Consider the following 26,681-nt stretch of genomic DNA (forward strand, 5'->3'; position numbering starts at 1 on the left):
GTAGACGAGAGTGACGACTAAGAATACTGTATGAACAAATTAGACGAGAGAAAATATTGAGAAGAGAGAGAAACTGTTGAAATTATTTTAAAAATAAATCTGTTTGAAATAACTGTTTTGACATAAAAAAAAAAAGAAAACAAATATTCTATTTTGTTATGACTTCCTATTTTTATGCCTCCTTTATTTATAATTAATATTTTCAAATTGTTTGTTACTCAAAGTTCCTTTTTTTTTTTTTTTTTTCAAACTAATTGATTTTTACTGCTTTTTTAAATCCTTTTTTTAAATAAGTGAAAATGTTACAACATGTAATTATTTATTGTTATAGCTTGAAAGTTAAAGATTAATGCTATAACTTATAATTATTAATCCTATAAATGTCAATTATAAAATTTTCGTTGTACCAAATATAGTATAGAGACTAGAGTAATTATTGCCTTGTTAGCATTTTCAAATTCATTTATCATGAAAGTACAGTGGGACGATACGAAGGCAAAATCTGAACAATTATATGAACCTTCAAAATGGCTACACGCCTAGGGTTAGGCATGGTTTGATATGATGTGGAATTTAAAATTTTAATACGGTATTTTGGTATTTGATTTTTAAAATCATTATTATCATATTAATTTAATTTGGTATGATTCGATATTTTGAAGTTCGATTTTGACATTTTGCAGTATGGATAAATTGATAACAATGGTTTGTTCAACTTCGATTAATATATACTCGAATAATAGAGTATTATGACTTTGACAATTCAGAAAAAAGTCTCAATTGTATAATACTAAGGACCCGTTTGGTCCCAAGAATACTTGGGAAAAACTTGGAAAGTGGTGTTTGGTCATATAACTTGGCAAATATATTTGTCAAGTATACCAAGTTCTCAAATACTAGAAAAAAATTAGTATTTGGGTCAAGTTCTAATATTTGGGAATTTAAAAAAATTCAAAAATTACCCCAAACTTTTATATTTTATAAAAGAATACTCATTATTTATTAATTCCAACTAATATTTGTTACTGCCTCCTCCGAAAAAGTTGGAGCTCTAATTTAGTGATAAAATTAAGGAAAAAGAACGATTTGTGTTTAATGGATTATAATTGTAACTGAATCAATGACAAGTTTGAGTATCTGATTAATTGTATTGTCTTGCCTATATTGTTATTTTGTTATTGTTATTGTTATCAATTATATTATAAGGTTATTTTTTAACGAACATATTTATTATAAAATGATAATATAAATTTATGTATATTTTAAATAATTTTTAGAACTTGTGGGTATAAATCATATTTTTTGAATAGTCAAATATTTTTGAGAAAAATTGCCTTGAGTATGTGATTAATGTATTGTCTTGCCTATATTGTTAGTTTGTTATTGTTGATTGTTATCAATTATATTATAAGTTTATTTTTAACGAAACATATTCATTATAAAATGATAATATAAATTTATGGGTATTTTAAATAATTTTTAAAATTTATGGGTATAAATCATATTTTATGAAATAGTCAAATATTTTTGGGAAAATTTGGGGCCAATGGTGAAACTTCACCCAAATATGATTGCCAAGAATATTTGAGAACTTGAGGCCAAACGCTAGCTAAGTCTCAATTGTATAATACTAACACATTATACATGTAGAAATATATATTCAATAGAAAGTACAAACAACTCCTTCAATTACATATAAAATACTTTTCAATCAAAATAGACTAGTCAAAGTTTCAATTTCTAAACATTTAGTTTATACTAATACTAGATTGCATATTTGTTAATATTTTAATAATATATACTCCCTCCGTCTCATTTTATGTGAGGGACTTTGACTCGGCACAAAGTCTAAGAAATGGAGAAAGATTTTTAAAACTTGTAGTCTAAAATGAATGATAGAAATTTGTGTGGTTATAAATCATTTCATTAAGGATAACATGAACATTTTAAAGTTAAATTGTTACTTAATATGAAATGTGTCATTCTTTTTTGGAGTGACTAAAAATGAAAGTAAGTCATATAAATTGGAACAAAGGGAGTACATGTTATTTATGTGACTATATACTTTGGGTCATGCCGCTATAGTAGGGTGAGTCAAAAAAGTAGATTGGTTAACAGAGTTGGTAATGGTCTTGTTATTTGAGAAATCTCTATGTGATAAAAAGGTTAAGGTATGATCTTATATTAGGGTGACATAAAAAATAGGCTTGGGAAGCCTTCCAATGGCAAAAGGGTAACGTTGAATGTTTTAATGATAGAGTTGGCAGCATCATGAGGTAGGAAGCTGAGATCAAAGTGTACTAGTTATGGGTATTATATCTGGGATGGTGAAAGCGGGTGGATAAAGACTTGGAGTGGTGGCACCTTATCATTGCATGTTTCTTATGAATGTCTACTTTATATTATGTGGTAGGTTCGGGTCGACCGATAATGCCTATCATTACGTGTTGTTTGTACTGATACTACTCTTGCTATGTCACTTGTCATAGTCTGATTGCAGGAATTCAGTGATATTTCGTAGGTGAAGATGATGATGATCGCCAACAACTTCCATCTTCCTTTCCTTATTGTGGAAGGTGTGTCCTATTTTCTTGCATAAAATATACTCTTTTAGTAGCTCTTGTACCTCTTTAGATTAGTTCTTTGGAAGGGTCTTCGGTCATTTGTAAAAGATTTTCGTTAAAGTTTAATGTTTTCATGAAATTTTAAAAGTGTTAAAGAGATTTTTGTAATAGATTATTTATTTTTTGCATGGCCTGGTTTTGATCGATGAAAACGTCCTCCTATCTAGGTGTTAGAGTAAGTATTCACGGTCCGATGAGTTGAAATGTGATAGTTATATTTGAATTTGCGATCAAAATTAAATTATTTGATTATTGAAATTTGAAGTATGCCAAGGAGTTCCTCGTAAATATTCATGTTTCCATATAAAAATAAAAAAATGTATATATGTACGACGCTATATTTCTGTTTATTAGTGACAAACTTCAATACTATCACAATATTTTCCTTTTACTGTTGTGTTTTATATATTTTTATGACATTTTATGTATTCATCATTATTTATTTATTTATTTTGGTCTTATATTTTATCATTGTTAGAATACATTGAATTCTGTTGCGTTTCATTCGTATATTTTATTCATAAATTGATTTTGACCTCCTATATGGCCATCTTCAAAGATAACCTGTGATGATTTTATTAGTTTTAAGATTTTTTATTTTAAAAATAAAAGAAATTAAAAAGATATGAGGTATGTAACTAATTTAGTACAATGTATATGCAACTAATTTCATGTGCAGTGGAAGAGATAACATAAAATAATGTTAGATGCATGCATAATAAAGGTGTATTATGAATTTACGTTTATAACAAATACTTTTATAATGCATAATACTTTTGAAATGAATATGTTTATCAATTTATGATTATATCTATTGTCATTCCCCTATTGTACTAAATGTTTTATTTCTCATAAGAGCAAGTTAGCAGCTAACAATATGAGCATCATTATTTAAATCTTATATAATGATAAGTCCGTTTACTTGCTTACATTATTAAATTTTTAAATCAGATTTTTTTAAAAAATGCGATAAATTAGCATTAAGCACAAGTGCATAACACTAGATTAACATAGTCAATATCTAGATAGTTTAGAGTATTAAAAGATACTAAGGGCATGTTTGAAAAGTCACTGGTAAATGAATTTGATGTAATTAGGTGTAATTACACTGTTTGACGTGTTTGGTTAGCTATATAATTATTTAATCAGTAGGTAACTAGTGTAATTGGCCGGCGGTAATTACACTCTCCAATTCTCAGGAAAGAATTGTAAATTGCTGGTAATTGCATGGTATAATTATAAGTTGATTACTTTTTATTTCAATTTTTATTTTTCGTTTTAATTTATTTTTTATTTTTATTATTTTAAATTCTTGTAGACTGTAGATAAGAGTTACTCATTCTGTCCCTAATTAGTTATCCACTTTTGAATTGCCACACCTATTAAGAAAACAATAATTGATATAGTGATTTTACCATTTTACCCATATTAATTATGAAGTGAATGAATTAAAAACTTAAGATTTTCTAGAAGTTCTATATTTTTCAAAGTAATAAATTGAGGATATAATAGATTTTTTTTTTTATCCTTCTTGATTTGTCAAAATAGACAAGAAATTAAGAATAACTAAAAAGGAAAAGTGAACAAGTAATTAGGGACATAAAAAGTATCTTGTACTACATTTATAATTAGGGGTTAAGCAAATTCAAGAAAGTCTTTTTCCTGTCGAGACTAGATCTTTTTTAATTGAATCTTCCATCCTTAATTAATGATATTGAACTAGTAGAAAATGTTTCCAATTTTTACTTATTTTGTGTGTTATTCTCAACACCATAGATGGGAAATCGAACAAAGTGAAAATTAAGACACCTTTATAGCCGTGTGTGAATATTTGTGCGCGCATTTATTCAAATGTTCTCATCCGTTTCTTTTTATATGTCATTTTTATTATAATTATTGATTCATAATATTTGTTATTTTGATAAAATTAATATATAAATTATAATATTCTCCCTATTTTACCCTTATGAGTTATTAGCCTTGAAAATAAAGTGAATAATTCATGTTCATTGATCAAATTAATTAATCAAAATAAATTAATTCATATTTATTGATTAAAAATTGACTTAAAAAGGAATTAAATAAAAATAGAATAATAAGCTTACTTTAACTTTTTAATATACATAAAATAAAAAATGATGACATATAAAAAAAACTGAGGGAGTAATTGGAAAATGGTGGTATAGGAAGGGGACAGTTGAGTTAATGATGGATGAAACTACACAATAACAGTAATAGTTATCACATTGTCAGACTCATGCCCCATCGTATATGGAAAAATGACAACTGCTTTAAATACCTTTGCATACAAATCTTCTAAGGATATGTTTGTGTTCCTCTTTTTCTTCACAATAATTAAACATTAATTAATCATTTACTTTCTTCGTTTCATATTAATTGATCATTTTTATTTATATGATGCTTAAAAAATTATAAATAAAAACATAATTTTACTTTTTTTTTTAAATGTGACATCTTCGTTATTTTTTATATATAGTGATGCTCTTAGATCTAACGAAAAAATCATATAAATAACAAAAAATACTTAATTGAAACTCATGATTGTAATTTATATAATTAAATTAGTACTCAGTAGTGATGTTTGTTGATCTAAATATAATAAAAATAATTATTATTGAACCGGCCTTTTTTTAAAAAAAAGTTTGTGAGCAAGAAAAGTATTCAAATAAAAATAAACTCACAAATAATTTGATAATACCTTGATAGAGTTTTTGGCCAAAAACATCCTTAAACTATATTCCCAACTTAAACTACATCCTCAAATTATTTTTCTTAACAAAAAACATTCCTCAATTATTTAAAATTTGACAACTTTCATCCTTTTGTTAAAATTTATCAAAAATTAACAAATTCTTCACAAAAATATGTAAAGTTCACACTACTCTCAAAAAAACCTCCCTAAATCACCCTCAATAAACCAATTTAGTTCATTTTACATACATCTAAAATAAAATATTGTGAATTTTTTTAGCAACAACATTTTGCATTGTCATCCTTTTAATTGGCAATATTATTTTTATTTACTTTTCATTTACTTTGATACCAAAAAATTATTCGTTGAAATGTTTTTTTCTCATTGAATTTGCAAAAAATGGTGTTGATCAGAGACTTTTACTTCTAATAATGGAAAATGAAACTCGAGTACTAGAGATCAAAATTAGTTGAATCTTGATTACCTCAACTATCAGTTTGCCCCAAAAAATTATTGATCTAACGACATTTTGACTTTATAAGGTGAAGATGGTGTAAAATTAAGCTCCAACTCCATTCAATTGGTAAAGGAGAAGAGCAAATCATGTCTCCTCGTAGACTTACACCGTCCTAACATTGTTTTTTTACCAGCAAACAAGAAAAAAAAAAAAATTTTGGAAGCTTTTTCCAACAAGTAATAAAATTATAGATTTTCTTTTATGAGAATTGCATGAATTGCATATTTTTTGTGTGGAATTCGCTAATTTTTTGACAAATTTTAATCGAGGGGTGGAAGTTGTTAAGTTTTAAATACTTGAAGGATGTTTTTCATTAAGAAAAATAATTGAAGGATATAATTTAAGTTGAGGGTATAGTTTAAGGATGTTTTTAGCCAAAAACTCTACCTTAATACTTGAATGAGTTTGAAAATGGAGCATATGAGTTAATAAAAAGAATAAGCGAACTATCATTAATGTTTTGTATAATATTATTTTGGATGAATTGAAGTTAACGGGATGAACGTATTAAAAGATAATAATTATAGTTCGCCCATAATTTACTAAAATTAACTACTCATATTTTTTTCTTCTTCTTAAAGCACACATAAATGAACTTGAGAAAGCATATGTTATGCGATACAAATAAACTTATTCACCATATTCATCATTTCCAAATAATTGAAAGGAGTCTGTTGTTATGCTTTTCCTTTGCAAAATTAGTTTGGGAGGACAGGAAATGTTTTCCAATTTTTTCATATTTATTGGTCATAATATTTTGTAAAGCATTTTTTTTTAGTAAAATAAGTTTCTTAAAAATGAGGAAAATAGATTTCCCAATGAAAATAGGAAAAACAAGTTCCATAAACGACGTTTCGAATTCATTGTCTCATCTTCACCCACTCAATGCCCTCTACCCCTTAATCATTCCACAACATCATAGAGTGTTGTTAGATTACATATATATGCTAGCTCTTGGATGATATTATTTTATTTACTTACCAAACACTATAAAATAAATAAGAAACTCATTTATTCTTCATATTTTCCATGAGAAGAATTTTCTCTTCATACCAAACACACCTTATAGGTGATTCATGTGCCAGCTTTCTTATTGAAATCTTGTGAATAGTGTGATTCATTTGGTTTGCGGATTAAATTATTTCGGAATTATAATTATGAGATTATAATTTTTAAATTAATTTATTCCACACCAAGCTTGTTGGGACAAAATAGATATCCAAAATTAAATTTGAGATAAAATTTATATTATGTTTGAACAAATTTATCTTGAGACAAATTAATACTATCAAAAAAACATAATACAAAATTCTATTTCAAATTTAACCTTGAAACATTTCCCTTTATCATGGGTACCAAACAATCCAATATAGTCATGGCAAGTTATTCAAAATGATTATTTTTAAGATGGTGTTTTGACCAATTGTATTTTACCTATAAAAATACCCGTTTTTGTTGAACTTTAAGTATAAAAATCATGTTCTTTGTACCAGTTCGACTAACTCTCATAGCTTGTAATGTGTGAAAATAAGTAACACATGAATTTCTAATTACCTGATAAACCTTCTTGCTCAAGGAATAAAATTACGATCCTTCTCGAGGCTTTCTTTCTCTAAACTACACTAAAACAATGAGTAATTTTAGGTTAAAGAAGGAATAACATAAGGGCCTAAATCTAAGACACTTAACAATCTATACAATCAGCTCTAATTGATTGTAACTAAAACTCCAAGCTAACTCTAGCTCAAAAGTAACAGTTCATTTATGAATATACCTCATAATAATGCTTCTGAATCAATTAAAAAAATGAATAGGAATAAATTAGATTAGAAATGAATATAGAAGGAAAATAAATTTTCCTAGACCTAGAGAATAAATAAAACATGAAAAAAAGTCACACGCTTTTCTATACATTGAACTCAAATTATGATTTTTAGCCTTCCATTGATTGAGTGCTACATGAACAATGAGCGCTTCCTACTTCATCCATTTTTTTTTTTAATTTAAACTCCACATCGAGTCATCGACCATCAAGATTCTTTATTATTTGAGGCAGCTGTTAAATCATGTAATGTGAAAATACAAAATATTTATTAACTCCTATATTTGTTGGAATTAGGTGTATCTATCAAGTTCTGGTCCTTCCATAGGAGATAACCATATCCGCTGCGTTTGTTAATCATGAAAATCAGTATTCAATAGATATGTTATAAAAGATATAGACATACTTGAATTATTTTAGTATTATCACAAAAATATTTTACTTGATTTTATAATTTGAATGATCATTCATGCATCATCAAGAGAAGTAACTGGTGGCAATTGACTCATCAAAATCGTGATGCCATAGGCAATCTTTTGAGCAAATATATGTATGAATTATTTTGATTTGTAGCATATGGTATGTCCAATAGGCAAGAGTTTGTGTATTTTCAAAACAATCAAATGTTCAATTAGTCTTTTAACTGCCAACCGTACAAATATCAATTCCGCTGTATGACCAATAAATCAGTGATAAGATTAGCATTTATAACTTCATCAGAAAGCCATAAACATCAACAACTCTACTTTGCAAAAAGTAAACATTATTATTCTCCTTTGTCTTCATCAATTCCTTAATAATTTTTCTGATGGAGAAAAAACCAATAATTTTAGATTCCTACAAGCTTTTATGGAAACAATTAGTTTCTTCAAGCTGTTTGATGGAGATACTCAAAGTGTTGGTTCTTTTGGTTTTCTTTACCATGGAGAGTTGTATTATTTTGCAAAATCTTCAACCTATGTTTCATATTGTACCTTTTTCTGTTCTACTTATTATATACTTCATTTCCTTGGCGTATATTTCAAAAAAAACATGTCCTGTTTATGTTGTTGATTTTACATGTTTTAAACCACCAAACTGCTTGAGAGTTCCTTTTACAGCCTACATTGAGCATGCAAGAATGCTTGATTTCTTTGATGATAAAAGTGTGTCTTTCATATCTAAGATTCTTCATCTTTCAGGTTTAGGGGAGCAGACTTATTTCCCACCAGGTCTTTTTTATATGCCTCCAAAATCTGGTCATAAAGAAGCTATGAATGAAGTTCACATGATCCTTTTCTCTGTTTTTGAAAATCTCTTGTCCAAAACAAACATTTCTCCTCAAGATATTGATATACTTATTGTTAACTGTAGTGGCTTTTGCCCCAATCCTTCTCTTTCTTCCATTATTGTTAACAAATACTCTTTGAAAGAAGGGGTGAAGAGCTACACCATAAGTGGGATGGGTTGTAGCGCTAACTCACTAGCTGTGGACATGGCTAGAAACATTATGTACACCCATGACAACTCCAACGCCGTCATTCTCAGCACTGAGATCTTATCTACGGGGTGGTACCCCGGGAGAGAACGTCCTTTCATGATCTTGAACTGCATTTTCCGCCTTGGGGGTGCCGCTATCTTGTTGAGTAACAAGAAAGAGGCCAAAAGCCATGCTAAATATAAATTGCTTTGGACACTCAGGACACAAGGAGCGTTTGATGACAAGGGATATTACTCTGCTTATCGTGATGAGGACTCCAGTGGAATCACTGGAGTGAGACTGAACGGGGATGTGTTGCAAGTCGCTGGAGATACTCTCCGCACCCACATGCCCGTTCTAGGGGGCAGATTTCTCCCCCTAATAGAGAAACTAAGGTTTCTTAAATCTGTATTGATGTATAAAAGAAGTAAAGAAATTTACATTCCTAATTTCAGAACAGCATTTCAACATTTCTGTTTCCCGGCGACCGGGAAATCCGTTGTGAGAGAGACTGCAAAGAGGTTGAAGCTTGGAGATAGAGATATGGAGGCAGCATTGATGACATTACATAGGTTTGGGAATCAGTCATCAGCTTCATTGTGGTATGAATTAGCTTACTTAGAGGGCAAGGAAAGAGTGAAAGAAGGTGACAAAGTATGGCAATTGGGAATGGGAACTGGGCCTAAATGCAATAGTGTGGTCATGCAATGTATAAGGCCTATTTTGGGTGAGGCTCTTATTGGACCATGGGCTGATACCATCAATACCTATCCACTCACAATTCCATGATCCAAGCTTGTTCAAAGTTGATGTATTTCTATTTAACTATTATACATTTGCCTTATAATAAAATTTAATTTTCTTTTTTTTGTCAATTGGTTATTGTGTCTTAATTCTAAGTTTGGTTAAGTGAAAACAATATTTCATGTTTTGTCAATTTTTAGGACTTTGAGAAGAGATTAAAGCTAGGAAGTATAGAATATTTTGAATAATTATTATATATGTCTTCGATACTACGTACACATTAGTATTCTGGGATGGGGATATACGTAAGCTCAATGAACATCAAAATTGTATAATTAGGGCAAATAGTGTGAGTAATTGAACAACACATGCAAATTAATGTGTATCCAAAATAAAGTTTGTACAAAGTCTTATAAAAACTTGTGAATAATTCAACACCACATACCAACTGGACTTTTGAATAATTTGTACCCAAGAGAAGTTTTGTCCATTTGAAAGAACTTTGTGAACAAAGTTATGCCCTATCAAACATAACTTGTGAACCAGGCAAATTTTGCGACAAGATTTATGTACCAAAAATTCAGCAAATCGCCCATCTTTTACTATACCTTTTCAATCTATAAGCATGCTGGGGCCAGGTCATTTGACAGCTCTATATTTCGTAAGGACCTTCATACCCCATTCCGACAGTACTTGCCCAGCCAATTTATTTAGCCTTTTATTGCTGTATTATTATGGCATAGAGAGCCTGCTAAGCTCTTGTACTACATCCACAACTGAACTGATTGATACATTTTTTACTTCTGTTATATTACAATGTAGTATTACTACGGCCATAAAACCCCACTACATCTCAAACATCCCTCACAATTATCCGTGTAGGGTACAAAGTTACACACTTCCATTCACATAAAATCTAACAAACTAATCAGTACCTCAAACATTTAAGTCAAATAATATATATATAACATAGAAAAATTATCCTTCTAAATAATTAAGTGATGGTCATTTGAGGATAAAATGAGGCAACTAAGATCAAATAGTTTCCATGTGACTTTATCAACCACAAAAAAATGAGTTAATATCTTAAAAAGTCATTCAACTTTAAGAATTTATCTAACAAAGTCATTAAACTTTGATTTGTATCACAAAAATCACCCAACTTAAACTTTTGTATCAAAAAAATCACTCAATAAAATTTATTTTCTCTAAAAAAAATTAACATATCAAAATAATTTTTTGTATCATATAAATGTAGACTCCACAAACAAATAAAATCATATTCATAATTAAAAAAATTTAAAAAATCTAAATTTTACTCAAACTGAAACTATGCCAACTCTGTTCTCCGCAACTAATACTCTATTAATTAATGTTAATTTGATGATGAAATTCAATTTATCTACTTATTTTAGAAAGTTCTTTTTTAAAATAATAAAATATTGGATCATATTTGATTAAGTAATTTTTTTTTGAAAAAAAATCTTACCGATGTTAATATGACAACTGTTATGTTTGGCCAAAGTTCAAAAATACTTAGTATTTTCTTTTTAATTGTCTGTCCAAATATTTCAATATTTCTCTAAAGTAAGTAATTTATATAAAAAAAAAAAAACTGGAGAATTGACTAAACAGAATATAATCTCTGCCCAACCAAACATTAATTTATACTGTCAAAAACACACACACTGATTTATCTGTGGAGTCTATATATTTACATAACATAAAAGAAATTATTTTGTCATATAAAAAAAAATTAATAATAACTTTAGTTGAGTGATTTTATTGATATAAGTATCTAAGTTGAGCGATTTTATTGATATAAATGTCTAAGTTGAGTGATTTTATTGATACAAAATAAAGTTTAGTGACTTTACTAGATAAATTCTCAGAGTTGAGTGACCTTTTGAGAGATTAACTCCAAAAAAATAGACTTGAATAGTTTCAATAAAGATAAATGGATATATCTGTTTGCAACAAATTTTAAAGTGAAATAAAATAATTTATAATCACAAATAAAATAGGAAGAAATATAATTTTATTGATAAATATTGTGGGTACAAGTCTGTTGATCAGGGGCGTATCTAGAGGGGGTGCCGTGGGTTCACGTGAACCCATGCTCCGCTCTCCATATATATATATATATATATATATATAGTAGTGTTATATTTAAAAAAATATTTAAATATAGATGTGTGAACCCACGTTCAAAGTATCATATAATAAAACGATGATAGTTGGGTGCACCTCTCTAAGTGAGAATAGAAATTTAAATCTTATATCTATCTTGTCTTTTTGAGTAACACCTTTCCAAGTGGTTATCGGTTACACTTTGGCGTTTCAACTAATTTTTCTTTTAAGCTTTCAAAAATTTTAAGTGTTTTACATTGAATATTCTGAAAAAATTTAGCACTATAAAAAATTTATATAATTAAATCAAATGTGTATATTAAAAATTAAAACTAGTAGTATTATATATTTTGGACCTATAATTTTACAAATTTGATGGTTCATATTAAGAACCTAAAAGTCAAACCAATCAAATTTATATTTAAGATGCATTTTTTCGTAATTGTGCACCCATCTTGTCGAAATCCTGGATATGTCTCTGCTATTGATCCCTTGATTCTTCTCTCATAAGATTTATCCATGATTCAAGGGCCGTTAGTAGCGTATTTCTCAAACTTGGATGATTGGACTTGATCTTCATAATTCGAGGGACGTTAGTGACGTATTTCTCAAACTAGGATGATTTGGACTTGATCTTCATAATTTGAGGGTTGTTAGTGGCGTATTTCTCAAATTAAGATGATTTGGATTTGATCTAAAGATATTCCATGAATTTGCGAAATATTTGAGATTTTGATCTCTTTATGAATATTCCATGAATTTGTGGTGGAATTTTCGAGATGCCTTTTAAGGGAATTTAGTACCCTTTATATAGGCATGAAGTAGGGTTTAGGGTTGAGTAGTCTCCAAGAATTCTAATTGGAATTGAATACACCTTGTAGAGTCCCAACTCAAATTGAACGCATCTTGTAGAATCCCACAAAATTTCAATGTCTACAATATCCTTTTTTCAAATAAGGAGTAGTAAGTTAATAAAATAAAGGGACGTTGTGTCCATAACTATTGTTAGCGGAAATGTGAAAATAAAGAACAATAATATTTAACGTGGTTCATATCATAATGATTCTACGTCCACCAGAGAACAACTGTATGTATATTAACAAAGAAAAGGGGAGAGATCCCAAATACATCTAAGAGAATTGTTCTACTAATTCTCTACTCTTCTAATGTATTTTGCTACGAGTTTAGGATGTTTTTAACAATGAAGAATGACCATCCTCCTATAGGTGGCCAAACTTGGGCTCCAAGTACAAAGAAAAAAAATACAAAATTTGTCTTCCACAAATTTTAGCTTGCTCTCCAAGTTTAATTCAACTCCTAGCCAAGTAAAGTAGTACATGAGATTTCTTCCATTGGGTTTAACCCCACAAGGACCAAACCAACTCTTTCAATCTCCACATTGGTTTGCGTTTCGAGCATGCATATGAACAACTCCGGCCAAAACTTCTAAGCTTACTGGCAATCCAGTGTAAGAAATAAGAATAATCAAACCTTTGTTGAACACACTAGCTCGACCTAGCACTTATTCTCCTACAGTTGCATCAATTGATGCATACTCCCGCTAAGTCCTTATTGTGTGCAATGTTGACAAGCAGAACTATCTTGGTCAACATGTCTGCAACGTTATCATCTGTGATAACTTTATCGTCCTTGATAGCTCCCTCTTCAACGATATCTCGAAAATAATTGAATTTGACACTAATGTGTTTGGTGCACTCATGAAATCTTTGATTTTAATCAAATGATTCCAGTTGAACCAAACTCAATTCTGCCACCAAACCTTTCAACCAGATAACTTCTTTCACTACCTCTATTGCTGCCATATATTCTGCCTCTGTTGTAGACAAAGCGACAATTGACATGAAAGTCGATTTTCAACTAACAACACTGCCAATGAGAGTAAAAATATATCTAGTTGTGGACCTTATTCAATCGAGATCCCTATATAGTTAGAATCAACATAATCGAGAACTGAAATACCTTCATTTTTTTTGAAAGGTTAGTCCAATATCAGAAGCTCCTTAGAGATATCTCAATATCCACTTGACAACTTTCCAATGCCTTATTCTTAGATTTGTCATGTACATGTTTACTATACTTACAAATTGAGCAATTTATGGATGTGTGCACACCATAACATACATAATGCTACCATCTGTGCTAGCATAATGAACCTTTGACATATGCTCCACCCCATCCACAGATTGAGGCATTTGTAACTTAGAAAGCTTGAAATGAGAAGCTAACGGTGTACTTACAGGCTTGCTCATATGCATATTAAATCTCTCAAGAACCTTTTTGATGTACCACTTCTCAGAAAGATGTACAACATTGGTTTCTCTTGAAATCTCCAGTTCAAGGATTTTCTTTGCAACTCCTAAATTCTTCATGTCATATTCCTTGCTCAACAGTTTATCTCTGTGATGTTGTTAGCAACAATAAAGATATCATCAACATAAAATAATAAATAAATCATAGACTTACCAGACATCTTCTTGTGATACACACAACTATCAAATTCACTCCTCGAGAATTCATGTGTAGTCATAAATGCATCAAACCTTTTGTACCAATGTCTAGGGGATTGATTACCATTCAAAGACTTCTTCAGTTGGCATACATGATCTTCTTTTCCCTCATCTAGGAAACCTTCAGACTGATTTATGTAGATTGTTTCTTCTAGATCACCATGTAAGAAAGCAGTTTTGATATCAAGTTGTTGAAGCTCCAAATCAAATTGTGCAACCAATTTTAATAGCACATGAATTGAGCTATGTTTCATGGCCGGAGAGAAGATGCCATTGTAGTCAATGTCCTCCATTTGACTGAAACCCTTTGCAACCAATCTTGCCTTGAACTTAGCGTCTTTCACTTCTGGAATACCCTTTTTCTTTCAATAGACCCATTTGCATTCATCTACCCTTCTTCTCCTTTGGCCTTTCAACTAAAACCCATGTCTCATTTTTGTGAAGAGACTCCATGTTTTCTATTATGGGTATCCTCCATTGTGCAACATCCTTGCAAGAAGTTGCTTCAACATACAAGGAGGGTTTGAGATCCTTAATTTCTTCTTATGCAGCTACGATCGCATATGTAATCAGATTTTCTTGCTCTAAAGGACGTTACAGTTGTATCTTCCTTTTGTTCCTTTCCTTCGCAATTGTGTATGGTTCATTGACAACAAGTTCTTCAAAATTTGCATCTTTTGACTCATTAACTTGAATCTCTTGATCCATTTCCTTGGTAAGCTCAACCGGTAGCTCCACCTGCTCATTGTTTTCATTTTCTGATAACTCCATAGAATCTTTACGAGGATCAAGTATATCAGATTCATCAAAGGTAACATCTCTACGAGGAAAAATGCATAAGTACCCCCCAACCTATGCCTGAAATCTCAGAGACACACTAATACTATACTAAGGTCCTATTACCTCCCCCCCTCGAACTTATTTTATAAATAATTTTTTACCCCCTTTCAGCCTACGTGGCACTATCAATCAGATAGCTTGAAAAAATTGTCAATACGCGTTAGACCCAGAAGATAGTGTCACGTAAGCAGAAAAGGGGTAGAAAATTATTTATAAAATAAGTTCGGGGGGAGGGGTAATAGGACCTTAGTATAGTATAAGTGAGTCTCTGAAATTTCGAGCATCGGTTGGGAGGGTACTTATGCATTTTCCCTCTCTACTAACTACAAACTTGAGTAAAGAAAAACACCAAAGCTTGTACCCTTTTACTCCATCCACATACCCTACGAATATGGCCTTTTTAGACCTTGGTCTAAGCTATAAAGGCTGAAATCCAGGCCCTTGAAACCAATAAGACTCAAGAAATTACTGATTTACCACAAGGAAAGAAGCCTATAGATTGTAGATGGATATAGAAGGTCAAGAACAAATCAATAGAGGAAATAGAAAGGTTCAAAGCAAGGTTAGTGGCTAAGGGTTATAGTCAGCAGGAAGGGATGAATTATAAGGAAATTTTTTCTCTTGTGGTTTAGATGGTGACAATAAGAACTATAGTGTCCCTTGCAGCCTCCAGATGCTGCATATTCATCAAATAGATATCTTTTATGCCTTTTTACAATGTGATCTAGATGATAAAATTCACATGCAGCTACCTCAGGGATTTGTCAGTCAATGAGAGAAGGTGCGTAGACTGACAAAGTCACTGTTTGGACTTAAAGAAGCTCCAAGATAGTGTAACCATAAGCTGACAGAAGCTCTCATCATACTGAAGTTCAAATAAAGCCAACATGATTATTCCTTATTAGTCAACAAACCAGAAGAATAAATTATTATTGTACTTGTGTATGTGGATGATATATTGATAACTGGAAGTAATTTGAAGTTGATAGAAGAGACAAAGAAGGCACTATAACAAGCTTTCAAGATGAAGGTCTTAAGTGAGCTTAAGGTCTTCCTAGGCATTGACTTCACCAGGGCAACATAAGGGATACTTATGCATAAAAGAAAATATACTCTTAAACTTATATCTAAAGTTGATAGGTCAACAACTAAGCCTACAGGAACTCCCATTGACATCAATGTCAAACTAACATCCAAATACTATGATGAGCATGTGAACATAAATCAAGAGGTCTCAGAAGATCCACTTGGTGGATCATGCAATATATCATAAAATAATAGGCAAGCTATTGTATCTCAACATCACAAGACATGATATATCATTTAGCACTCAAATCTTGAGCCAATTCTTGCAGCAACCAAAGAAGTCTCATATGGATACTGCACTTAAAATAGTTAGATACCTAAAAAGACAACCTAGACAGGTTGTTATTGGCAAGTTGTTCAGATGGACTGGTTACTGCATATTGTGCTGTAGACTGGGCTTCTTGTCCACTTACCAGGAAGGCTGTTACAAGCTACATGGTTAAGATTGGTAACTCTTTAGTCTCATGGAAAGCCAAGAAGCAAACTATGATTTCAAGGAGCTTAACTGAAGTTGAGTATAGAAGTCTTGCTTCTAATACTATGTCTGAGTTAGTATGGCTACTTGGAATGTTGAAGGAAGTGGGTGCTAAAGTTCAACTGTCATGTCAGTTCTGCAAATCCAACATATCATGAAAGAACTAGACACATTGAAATAGACTATCACTTCATAAGGAAAAGACTACAAAAGGGCCTAATCAAGGTAGACTACCTTCCTACTCAAAAACAACCTGCTGGTATCTTGACAAAAGGATTTTCTAAACTACAACATGGGTATCTTTTATCCAAGCTAGGAATGTTGAACATGTTTACACCTCCTAGCTTGATGTGGAGTATTGTGATGTAAAGATATGAGGAAGCAGTTAAGGAGTTAGTTAAAGTTGTTAGGACTGCTAAAATGGATAAGGGTAGATTAGTCAGTTCACAGAGTTAGTTATAACAGTCTGTGAACTTGATGGTTAGAAAATGTCAGTTACTGATCAAGAGGAAGAGCTATATGTAACACCTCTACTCTTTGTACTTAGTAGTCTTTGATAATCAATCAATGAAGATTATTCTCTCTTAGATAATTTTATGTATCTAACTTTGAGTTTCTTCATTTACAAACAGTTTTAAATTACTTCTACTCTACTACTACTTTTTTGACAAAGTACTACAACTCTACCTCTACTTGACCATATGTTCCCTTAGTTACAAAATGCGGTGCATACTCTCTTTATTTTTGAAATTTTCTCTTTAACGAACAACTCAATTGCTTATATCAGAGGGGGAGAATCACCCATATATACTATGCAAAATCAGACCCATATTTATGAAATATAGCAAGAATTTTCAGTTTACAAAAAATTACAGAAGCTTTTATGAATAAATCTACTCAAAATTTAAAATCAAACTATATAATATCTAACTTTAATGTTCATGTGGTGTAAGCGGTGTCACCATTAAAGGGACAAGAATGACTCAAGAAGAAAATCAATAAAGATTTTGCTTTAGGGCTCCAAAAATTTGAGACCCATTAATAATGAACTTTATGAAAAAGTATTTTTCTTAAAAATATAAAATTTTGATTAAATTAAATTTTTTTGTCTACTCTTTAAATTAGATAATATTTTAAAATATTAAATTAAACACTCATATCTTCATATTATTATATAAAATTTTATACAACATTATTCAACTAATTATATTGCAAATAAATGATTAATAAAATTATTATTATGAACAAACAAAAATAAAAATTCAAGCATATAATAAAAAATAGAATAGCAAAAAAATACTAATATGATGTGGAGATTCGAGATGCCGAATAGCGATGATTCATGAACAAGAACGAAAAGAAAATTGAAGAAACTCACAAGTCAGAAATATACAAATACAAGGATAGGAGTCAACACTATTTTTATTTAACTATAATTCTAATTGAAGAAGGACTCAAAGAATTTGAATTTTATTTTAATTTTTTTTTAAAAAAATAGTTAGATTTTAAAATGAATTAGCGTGAGTCGGTAGTTTTTAATGAACTCTTTTGAATTTAAAAAAAAATAATTAAGAAAACAAAAAAAACGTGAAAAAAAAAAAACACGAATAAAAACGAAAGAAAAATAGCTAACCCTGTAGGGTATCGCAAACTCGAGACATTTAGCTTTGTGTGTAGTGCTTCTGCCACCTTAGCTAGGAGCATTCTGTTGTAATGAGTGTCCTTTTAGTTGTTTTACCTTTTAGTTTTTTTTTTTTAATTTTTTATATATTTCAAAAAAAATTCGACGAAGCCGCGTCACATGACACACCTTGGATGTACTTAAATCCGCCCATGTGTTTAACTTAATATGAAGTGAACAGACATAGGAAAAAATAAGAGAAAGAGAGGAGAAAATTCAACTTATAATAAAATCACTTTTACGCTTCAAGCTTCCATCAAGCTCTAGTGAAACAATAACAAGACATGGAAAGTGAAGAGTACAATCAAACGAGTTTTTTTTAAAAGAAAATTATATATGGAGCCGTTTTTGCTCTATAGAATTTTTAGGATTTGCTTATTGACTTTAAATTAAATCATTTGCTAGTGAGATTTGAGCACGAGAACGATTTAAGAATTGGCTCTTTCAATAGCACTTGAAACCACTTGGCTGCAACACCTTGTTGTGTCAAGGGTGTTCCGAAGGGATAAGGCACAAGTACCCCCTAGACTATGATCAAAATCCCAGAGACACACCTTAACTAAACTAAGATCCTATTACCTCCCTGAACTCAAATTTTTGGTAATTTTGTACACCTTTTTGCTGTACGTGGCTTCCAAACATCTCCCATGCGCCCCACCTAAGTGGAAACACAGAGTGAGCCACATAAGCCAAAAGGTGTATAAGATTATTTTAAAAATGAGTTTGGGGGTAATAGGACCTTAGTTTAGTTAAAGTGTGTCTCTGAGATTTTGGTCATTGTCTAGGGGGTACTTGAGCCTTATCCCGAATATGTTATTTAACCTCTTAATTTGTGTATCATTTTACTTGTATATACGGTATAATTTTTTGACGAAGAGTGTCCAATTGGACACCTCACAACAGCGTAGCTCCGCCTCTGTCCCACTCAAGACTTAGAATTTCGCTCACTATTTTCGTGTATAAAAAATGTGTAGCATTGCTATGATATATGTATATAATCGTACAAAATTTTAGAAATTTAACACAAATACAACAACATTGTATACAACTTTCATATATATATTTAATATAAATATAACACACATGCAAAGTTAAAAAAATAAAATCATACAAACAGAGCATACAATTATAATACAAATTTGATATGATTCGATTGTAACTTCGAACTTCAATAAACTAGGTTTGAAATTCAATCCAAAATCCAAATACCCCCAAATTTTAAATTAGAACACATCAACATTTGTAACCTCTTTTTTAAGTCCTTGTTTGTTTTTGTTTTCCCACTACCTACCTTACTTTGTTACTCGCTCTCTTCTTCGCTCCACTTCTCGTCTTCACATGAACTTTTATTTATTCTTTTAAAATAAAATGGTGTATTTGCCGTAAAATGTAACATTATGAATACATAAAACTTAAATTATATTAATAACATATTATTATCAATACATGTAACTTGAATTCTTAGGCGGAATGTAAATTTAAAATAGTTACAATAGTCATGATTGAAATTTATCAAAGAGGAATTGATTCAAAAAGTACTGATAATATGCGCCTCTTTGTCTCCCCGTCTAGTTTACCATACCAATCCCCATATTGGTACATGCAAAATTCTAACAAAATCTTTAGAGAAAGACGTAGTATTATCCATTACTACTTTGTTCATTTTCTTCCATGTTTGCCCGATTAATTCCTTCATATAATCTCGAACATTTTCTTCAGAATTTTTTGTTTCCATCATGTAACATTGAATTGATTTTGGAGCATCGCCTCTCTTTATTTCATCCTACAAGAATCATGACACAAAATCATTATAACTAATCAGAATCATAGGCGAATTCAGGATTTTAGTTAATGCATTAACGTATGGATATAAATTTAATGATTATATATTCTACATAAATTTTGAACTTCACTTTGAATCATGAAGTCGCAACCCTATTATTAATGGGGTTCGAACCCAATCCCTCACCTCAAACAGCACAAGTGCGTGTCAATTAAACCAGTGAACCCAATCAATTTTAGTGTTTAAAGATGCTTGATAAAATATGTCATATCTTAAAAGTATATATACATAATTTTTTTTCGAAGTTAACGGGCGACACATTGAGCAGAACAATATTTTATTAGTATATAAAAGTTAAAATCATATAAAAAAAAGTAAAGTATTTACCTGAGAAGTAGAGGTGTACAAAACCGAACCGAAAACCGAATCAAACCGCAAATCGAGTTAACCCAAAAAAAAAACCCGACTAGTGGTTTGGTTTGACTTGGTTTGGTTTTGAAAAAAAAAACCCGACTATATTTGGGTTGGTTTGGTTTTAACTAAAAAAAAAAATAACCCGAGACCAAACCAACCCGACATTATATATATAATTTTAAAATTTTATTTTATACATAAAAATATTTACTTTGATATAATTTTTAAATATTTCTTATACTTTTTCATAGTTTTTATATTTTAATATATTATTTCAAGTTTGAAACTTAGAATTATGAATGGGCTAATAAAGATTATAGTCCACAGATGTTGGTAATTATAATAAAGCTTAAATCAAAATCAAATTAATACTCATGCAAAAAGAAAATCAATTCAACACTAAGAATGACAATAATATTGAATATTTGTTCTTTAGTTTTACATTGATTTAACAATTAAAATACATAATCTAATTTTAATCTCCTTTAATATTTAGTAATGTAACTAATACTTATTAAACTTAATTTTAGCATGATTTAGTACTTTTAAACTATGATCATTTTCATTATGACTTGTTAATTTGCAATATTTGTTTTACGCGATTTCATTATTATTATTCTTGTTGGATATTTTAGTGTCATTAATCATATCATATTGTGTTATAGTTTTAAGAAACATCTTAAATAGTTGTATTTTGGTAGGACTAAAGAAATATTTGAAATACAAGTAAATTCTATGTTTGTATGAATACTTTACCGGAAAAACCTGAAAAATCGAAAAACCCGAAAAAACCTGAGGTTAAAAAACCCGAGTTTTATTGGTTTGGTTTGGTTTATAAATTTAAAAATCCGACACAAATAATTTGGTTTGATATTTGAAAAACCCGAACCAACACGATCATGTACACCCCTACCCCTACTGAGAAGTTCCCAAGTCATCTTCAAGACGACCAATGAGCGATGGCAATTGGATTAAAGGAGGGTTTTGCTCAAGAAGTTCCAAGTCATCTTTTTTAATAGGATTCATGGTACAAATGTAGAAAAGGTTAATTACCAAAGGACCACCAATTGAAACCCAACCATGGTCCAAAAATTCCTTAAAACTTGGAGTGTATTTATCATACTCATAGTACCACTTCGCATCCACCAAATAAGTTTTAAATAGTTCTATGCACTGAAATATGTCAATGTAAAAATAATTAATATTCAAAAGACATAACAAGAAATTCTTCATAACAATGCAAGCGATATGTATAAAATTAATGCTCATACGGATTTTCTTAAAAAAGGGTGGATATTAATATCCTGTTCTTTTAGAATGTCATAGGCTAACTCATTCACAGAATTAAAAAGAGCTAAAAAAACACATTTGCATGCTGCTTGGTAGCTGCTCCATTGCATTGACATCCCATCTATAATGAGAGTGATGAAACAATTATTTTACACGTATCATATAAAATATATTACTCCCTCTGTCCCAATTTATGTGACTTATTTTTCTTTTTAGTCAGTCCCAAAAAGAATGACACATTTCTATATTAAGTACTCCCTCCGTCCCATTTTATGTGGCAACATTTCCTTTTTGGTCAGTCCCAAAAAAAATGTCACATTTCCTTATATGGCAAGTTTATAAAAGTACAATTCCTCTTTTATCCTTGTTGGTCCCACTTAATCTTAAAATAATACTTCAATACATTTATGAGGAGAGAAAAAAAAAGTCTACTTTTTAAAGGGCAATTTGGTAAACATTTCAAAGTCTTCATTTATTTCTTAAACTCCGTGTCTGGTCAAATGTTGCCACATAAAATGGGAGGGAGGGAGTAACAATTTAACTATAAAATGTCTATTTTACTCTTAATGAAATGATTTGTAGCAATACAAATTTCTATCATTCATTTTGGACCACAAGTTTTAAATGTCTTTCTTTCTTTCTTAAACTCTGTGTCGAGTCAAACTACCTCACATAAAATGAGACGGAGGGAGTATTAGATATCAACGTTTCATATAAAATATATAGAGATGGGCACTTTCTATTTTACAAGGTAATTAAGAAATCATTAATAGATTGATCAACTTTACTATTTTTCCCTTTGTTCATATTGACTAGCCTCTTGAAAAAAGAAATTGTTGGATCTCCAAAGTTTGTTTAAACTTTCAAATGTCATATTAATTGTTGGGGTAAAATGACAAAAAATTAATTAATTCTTTCCAAATTTAGTACGTGAAGCAGCAATAATATGAGACAAATATTTTTAGTAAAATGCTCATCTAATATGAGACGGAGGAAGTACTATTATAATTTGCTATTTGCAATGATATCTTCGCGAAACAAATTAGTCATATGCGTTATGAGTAGTTTGCTTGGCAAAGATAGTATCATATTATTGTGAAACAAACCTGTCAACCATATCAGTGAATAGCACAAGTTCTTCCAAGGTACCATGAAGCTCATACATGTCGTCAATGATTGTAACTAATTCACCAAGTTTTACTATCCATTTTCGACAGAACCAAAAGTTTGGTTCAAAAGCAAATCCAACATTCCAGAAAATAAATTTCCACTAATCTATCCCTTGTAAACCCCATCATCTCTAATAAATTCATAGTTTCGTGCCACCTAAGAAAAGAAGAAAAAAGGTGAAAAATATAAACAAACGGGTAATGCTAAATGACCAGAAAATTTGGCTAGAATTTTTAAAAAAATTATATTATCTTTTTTTATATTTTAAAATAAACTAATCTTTTTTTCATTTTTTAGTTAAAATGTACTAAACTTAAAAGGATAAAAATGTTTAAAAAGGTAAAATAACATAGGTAAAATACCATTCTGACCAAATTCTGGCGAAAAGAATTTTTCCTAAACAATATGTATTCAAGTTTTTTGTTAAAAAAGAACCTAATTAAATGAAGGTAATAAATACAAAAAATAAGTACTAACAATTCTCTTGAACTTTAAATGATATACTTATTTTGAACTAAAATAAGTCCAACAATTCATTTAATATGAACTAGAGGAAGTACTCCCTCTGTCTAACAATAGTTGTTCATTATACTATTTTGGAATGTCCAACAATACTTGTCCATTTTATAAAATTAATAGACAATTTTACACTGAGTTCCTAATTTACACTTATCATTAATTATAATTATTTTCCTATTACATTTTTCAAGACATTGTATTTATTATATTCAAAGGGTGATATAGTAAAATTACCCTTTTATTTATTGTTTATTAAGAGATGTGTCAAGTCAATAATAAACAACTATTATTGGACAGAAGAAATATATATATGACTAACCTTGAAAGCTGTTTTAGTTCATCCAAATATATAGCTTGGAGCATATTGAAATCTAATTTAGCAAGCTGAAGTAGAATGGGGTTAAAACATTCTGATTGTTCATACGCATTATCTATGAACCATCTTGCCTCTAGTCTCTGCACCTTCCAATGTAGTGGCATTTACAAAGCATGGCTCACTTGTTTAACTAGAATGTTATTCTCATCATGATCATCCATTTTTTGCTTTAGATATTTCTTCATATTATGAGTGGAGAATTTTTGTGCCATGTCCATAATGCTTTCATCTTCAATGGAAAGGTATGAAGCTTCATACAAACTAAGCACCCCGGCCAGTTGATATTATTCATGCAAAGGATTTCTTTGAACTGCCTTTCTCATCCATAAATATACTAAAGACCTCTATAATTAATTAATTAAGAACGAAAAAATAAATAGGGTCAATTAAGAAAATACTATCTGAGATCTTCAGAAATATATAGAGTTTGATTTCTTATTTGGTCACTCAAGTACTAATACTCTCTCATCTCTTTTTCAATTTACGTGACACTTTATTTTTTAGTCAGTTTCAAAAATAATGATGTATTTCTATAATTGGTAACAATTTAATTTTAAAATGTCAATTTTATCGTTAAATGAGATGATTTGTGTTGGATTTATTTAAGAAGCCTTAAAAGAAGAGGTATTCATTCTTTTCTTCTTTAAGAATTTCTGATTTCTGTTTTTTAAGTAGTAATATATATTTTCTGGTTTGAACACAGTATACTACTCCCTTCCCTATGTCCCTAATTACTTGTCCATTTTTAAATTGATACACCTATTAAGAAAATAATGATTGATATAGTGAATTTATCATTTTACCCATATTAATTATGAAGTGGATGAATTAAAAATTTAAGATTTTCGAAAAGTTTTACCTTTTTTCAAAGTAATTAATTGAAAGTATATACTAGGTAAAAAAAATTGTCAGTTCTTGATTTATCAAAATGGACAAGTATAAAAGGATAAGTAAAAAGGAAAATTAGGCAAGTAATTAGGGAAAGAGGGAGTAACAATTTATAGCTACACAAATACTTATAACTTATTTTAGCTCACAAGTTTCAAAATTTTTTTTTTTTTAACTTCGTGCCAAGCCAAACATCACATAAACTGAGACGCAAGGAATATATAGTTATTATCTCAAAAAAACAAGTTTTCCTTGTTAAAGAAAATTGAAATTAATAAGAAAAATAACTTTCAAAGATCAAAATTATTAATTGTGCGATATCTCAGAAATCATATGTCATGCACGTACCTTGAGGAACTTGATAACCTTCTTGTCTGAGGAGTCGAAGTTGGAGTACTCCATACAACTTACAAGTGATCCTAACAATTCTCAGCCTCAAAGTGATAGTGTATGCCAAGTCTCTGTAAATTATCAACAAGCTCAAGTTGATCTAATGCTCTCATATCTTTATCATTAAGCATCATCCTCACATTTTCTTTGAGCTTTGCTGCTTGCTTTGAGTATTCTTCTCCCTGTCACATATATCATAAGTTAATAACTAACAATGTTAAAGAATTTATTTTCAGGTACGAATAAAATTGCATATACACCACCCTTTCAAATTATATTTGTGAGATTACACCACATACATTAAAAAATTTCGATGGCTTAATTTTACCACATAAATGCTAGCTTGTGATTGCACAAAGTCATCATCCCAAATTCTTGGTCCATAGTTCCCTGGCCTCCTTGCTTCCATTTTTGAACAAATTAAATACTTCTGAAAAACAAGAGGCCTTACTTATAGACCGTGTTGGTAAAATTATATTCTCTATCTTCACTTTTACTTGTCACTACACACGCCTATTAAAAATTAATGATTGGCATGACTATTTTACCACATAGACCTTATTAATTGGTATTAAGTAATTAGGTTTGGAACCTTATTAATTGGTATTAAGTAATTAGGTTTGGAAAATGATTTGGAGAATAAATAATTAATTTTGAGGGTAAAACATGAAATTTTTTTTTTGATAAATTAAAAGTGACAAGTAAAAATAAAAAATAAAAATTTGACATAGGGGACAAGTAAAATTGAACATATATATATATATATATATATATATATTTCACACAATTACTATGGTTTTGTTTCAATTTATATGACTTGCTTTCTTTTTAGTCAATCTCAAAAGAATACCACATTCATATATTTGATAATAATTTAACTTTAAAATATTCGTTTTACCCTTAATAAAATAATTTATTTTATAACACAAGTTTCAAAAGGCTTTTTTTCTTAGACTTTATTCCAAGTTATACTAAATGACATAAAGTCAAATAAAGGGAGTAATTCATTTGACACCCTTTATGAGTGAGATGTGGACTAGTGTCCATCAACTTAGTCTAAAAAAGTATGTGACAAATGGTCATACAAGTGTGTGACGCCCCACAACTTCTAAGAATTTTTTTTAATTATCCTCTGTACGCGTATATGTTTGAATTCGGTTATTTTTAAGTTGTACATGCATATTGAGTTCCTTTACAAAGGCTCAACCAAAAAAAAGAACTGCCGATCTAGG

The 26,681-nt window shown here is 30.0% G+C and overlaps 3 protein-coding genes and 1 pseudogene across 4 annotated transcripts in view; 3 read left to right on the top strand and 1 right to left on the bottom strand.

Annotated features, from left to right (window-relative positions):
- LOC125859461 (uncharacterized) overlaps nucleotides 1–26,681 on the top strand; it is an 819,298-nt gene that overhangs the window by 735,479 nt on the left and 57,138 nt on the right. The gene's annotated exons all lie outside the window — the stretch shown is intronic.
- The window catches only part of LOC125859444 (probable pectinesterase/pectinesterase inhibitor 51), a 578,280-nt gene that overhangs the window by 490,240 nt on the left and 61,359 nt on the right, over nucleotides 1–26,681 (top strand). The window lies entirely within an intron of this gene.
- LOC125859448 (3-ketoacyl-CoA synthase 5-like) lies at nucleotides 8,485–10,038 on the top strand. Its single transcript, XM_049539207.1, has one exon. The coding sequence runs from the start codon at nucleotides 8,485–8,487 to the stop codon at nucleotides 9,922–9,924; it is 1,440 nt and encodes a 479-aa protein (XP_049395164.1). The 3' UTR covers nucleotides 9,925–10,038.
- On the bottom strand, nucleotides 15,132–25,858 carry LOC125858839 (terpene synthase 10-like; annotated as a pseudogene).

This window comes from Solanum stenotomum, chromosome 3 (assembly GCF_019186545.1).
Source record: "Solanum stenotomum isolate F172 chromosome 3, ASM1918654v1, whole genome shotgun sequence".
NCBI classification, from domain to species: domain Eukaryota; kingdom Viridiplantae; phylum Streptophyta; class Magnoliopsida; order Solanales; family Solanaceae; genus Solanum; species Solanum stenotomum.

Bases quoted from the DNA above. Each gene is read 5' to 3' on its own strand.
- LOC125859448 (XM_049539207.1), top strand. From the start codon at position 8,485: ATGGAGAAAAAACCAATAATTTTAGATTCCTACAAGCTTTTATGGAAA.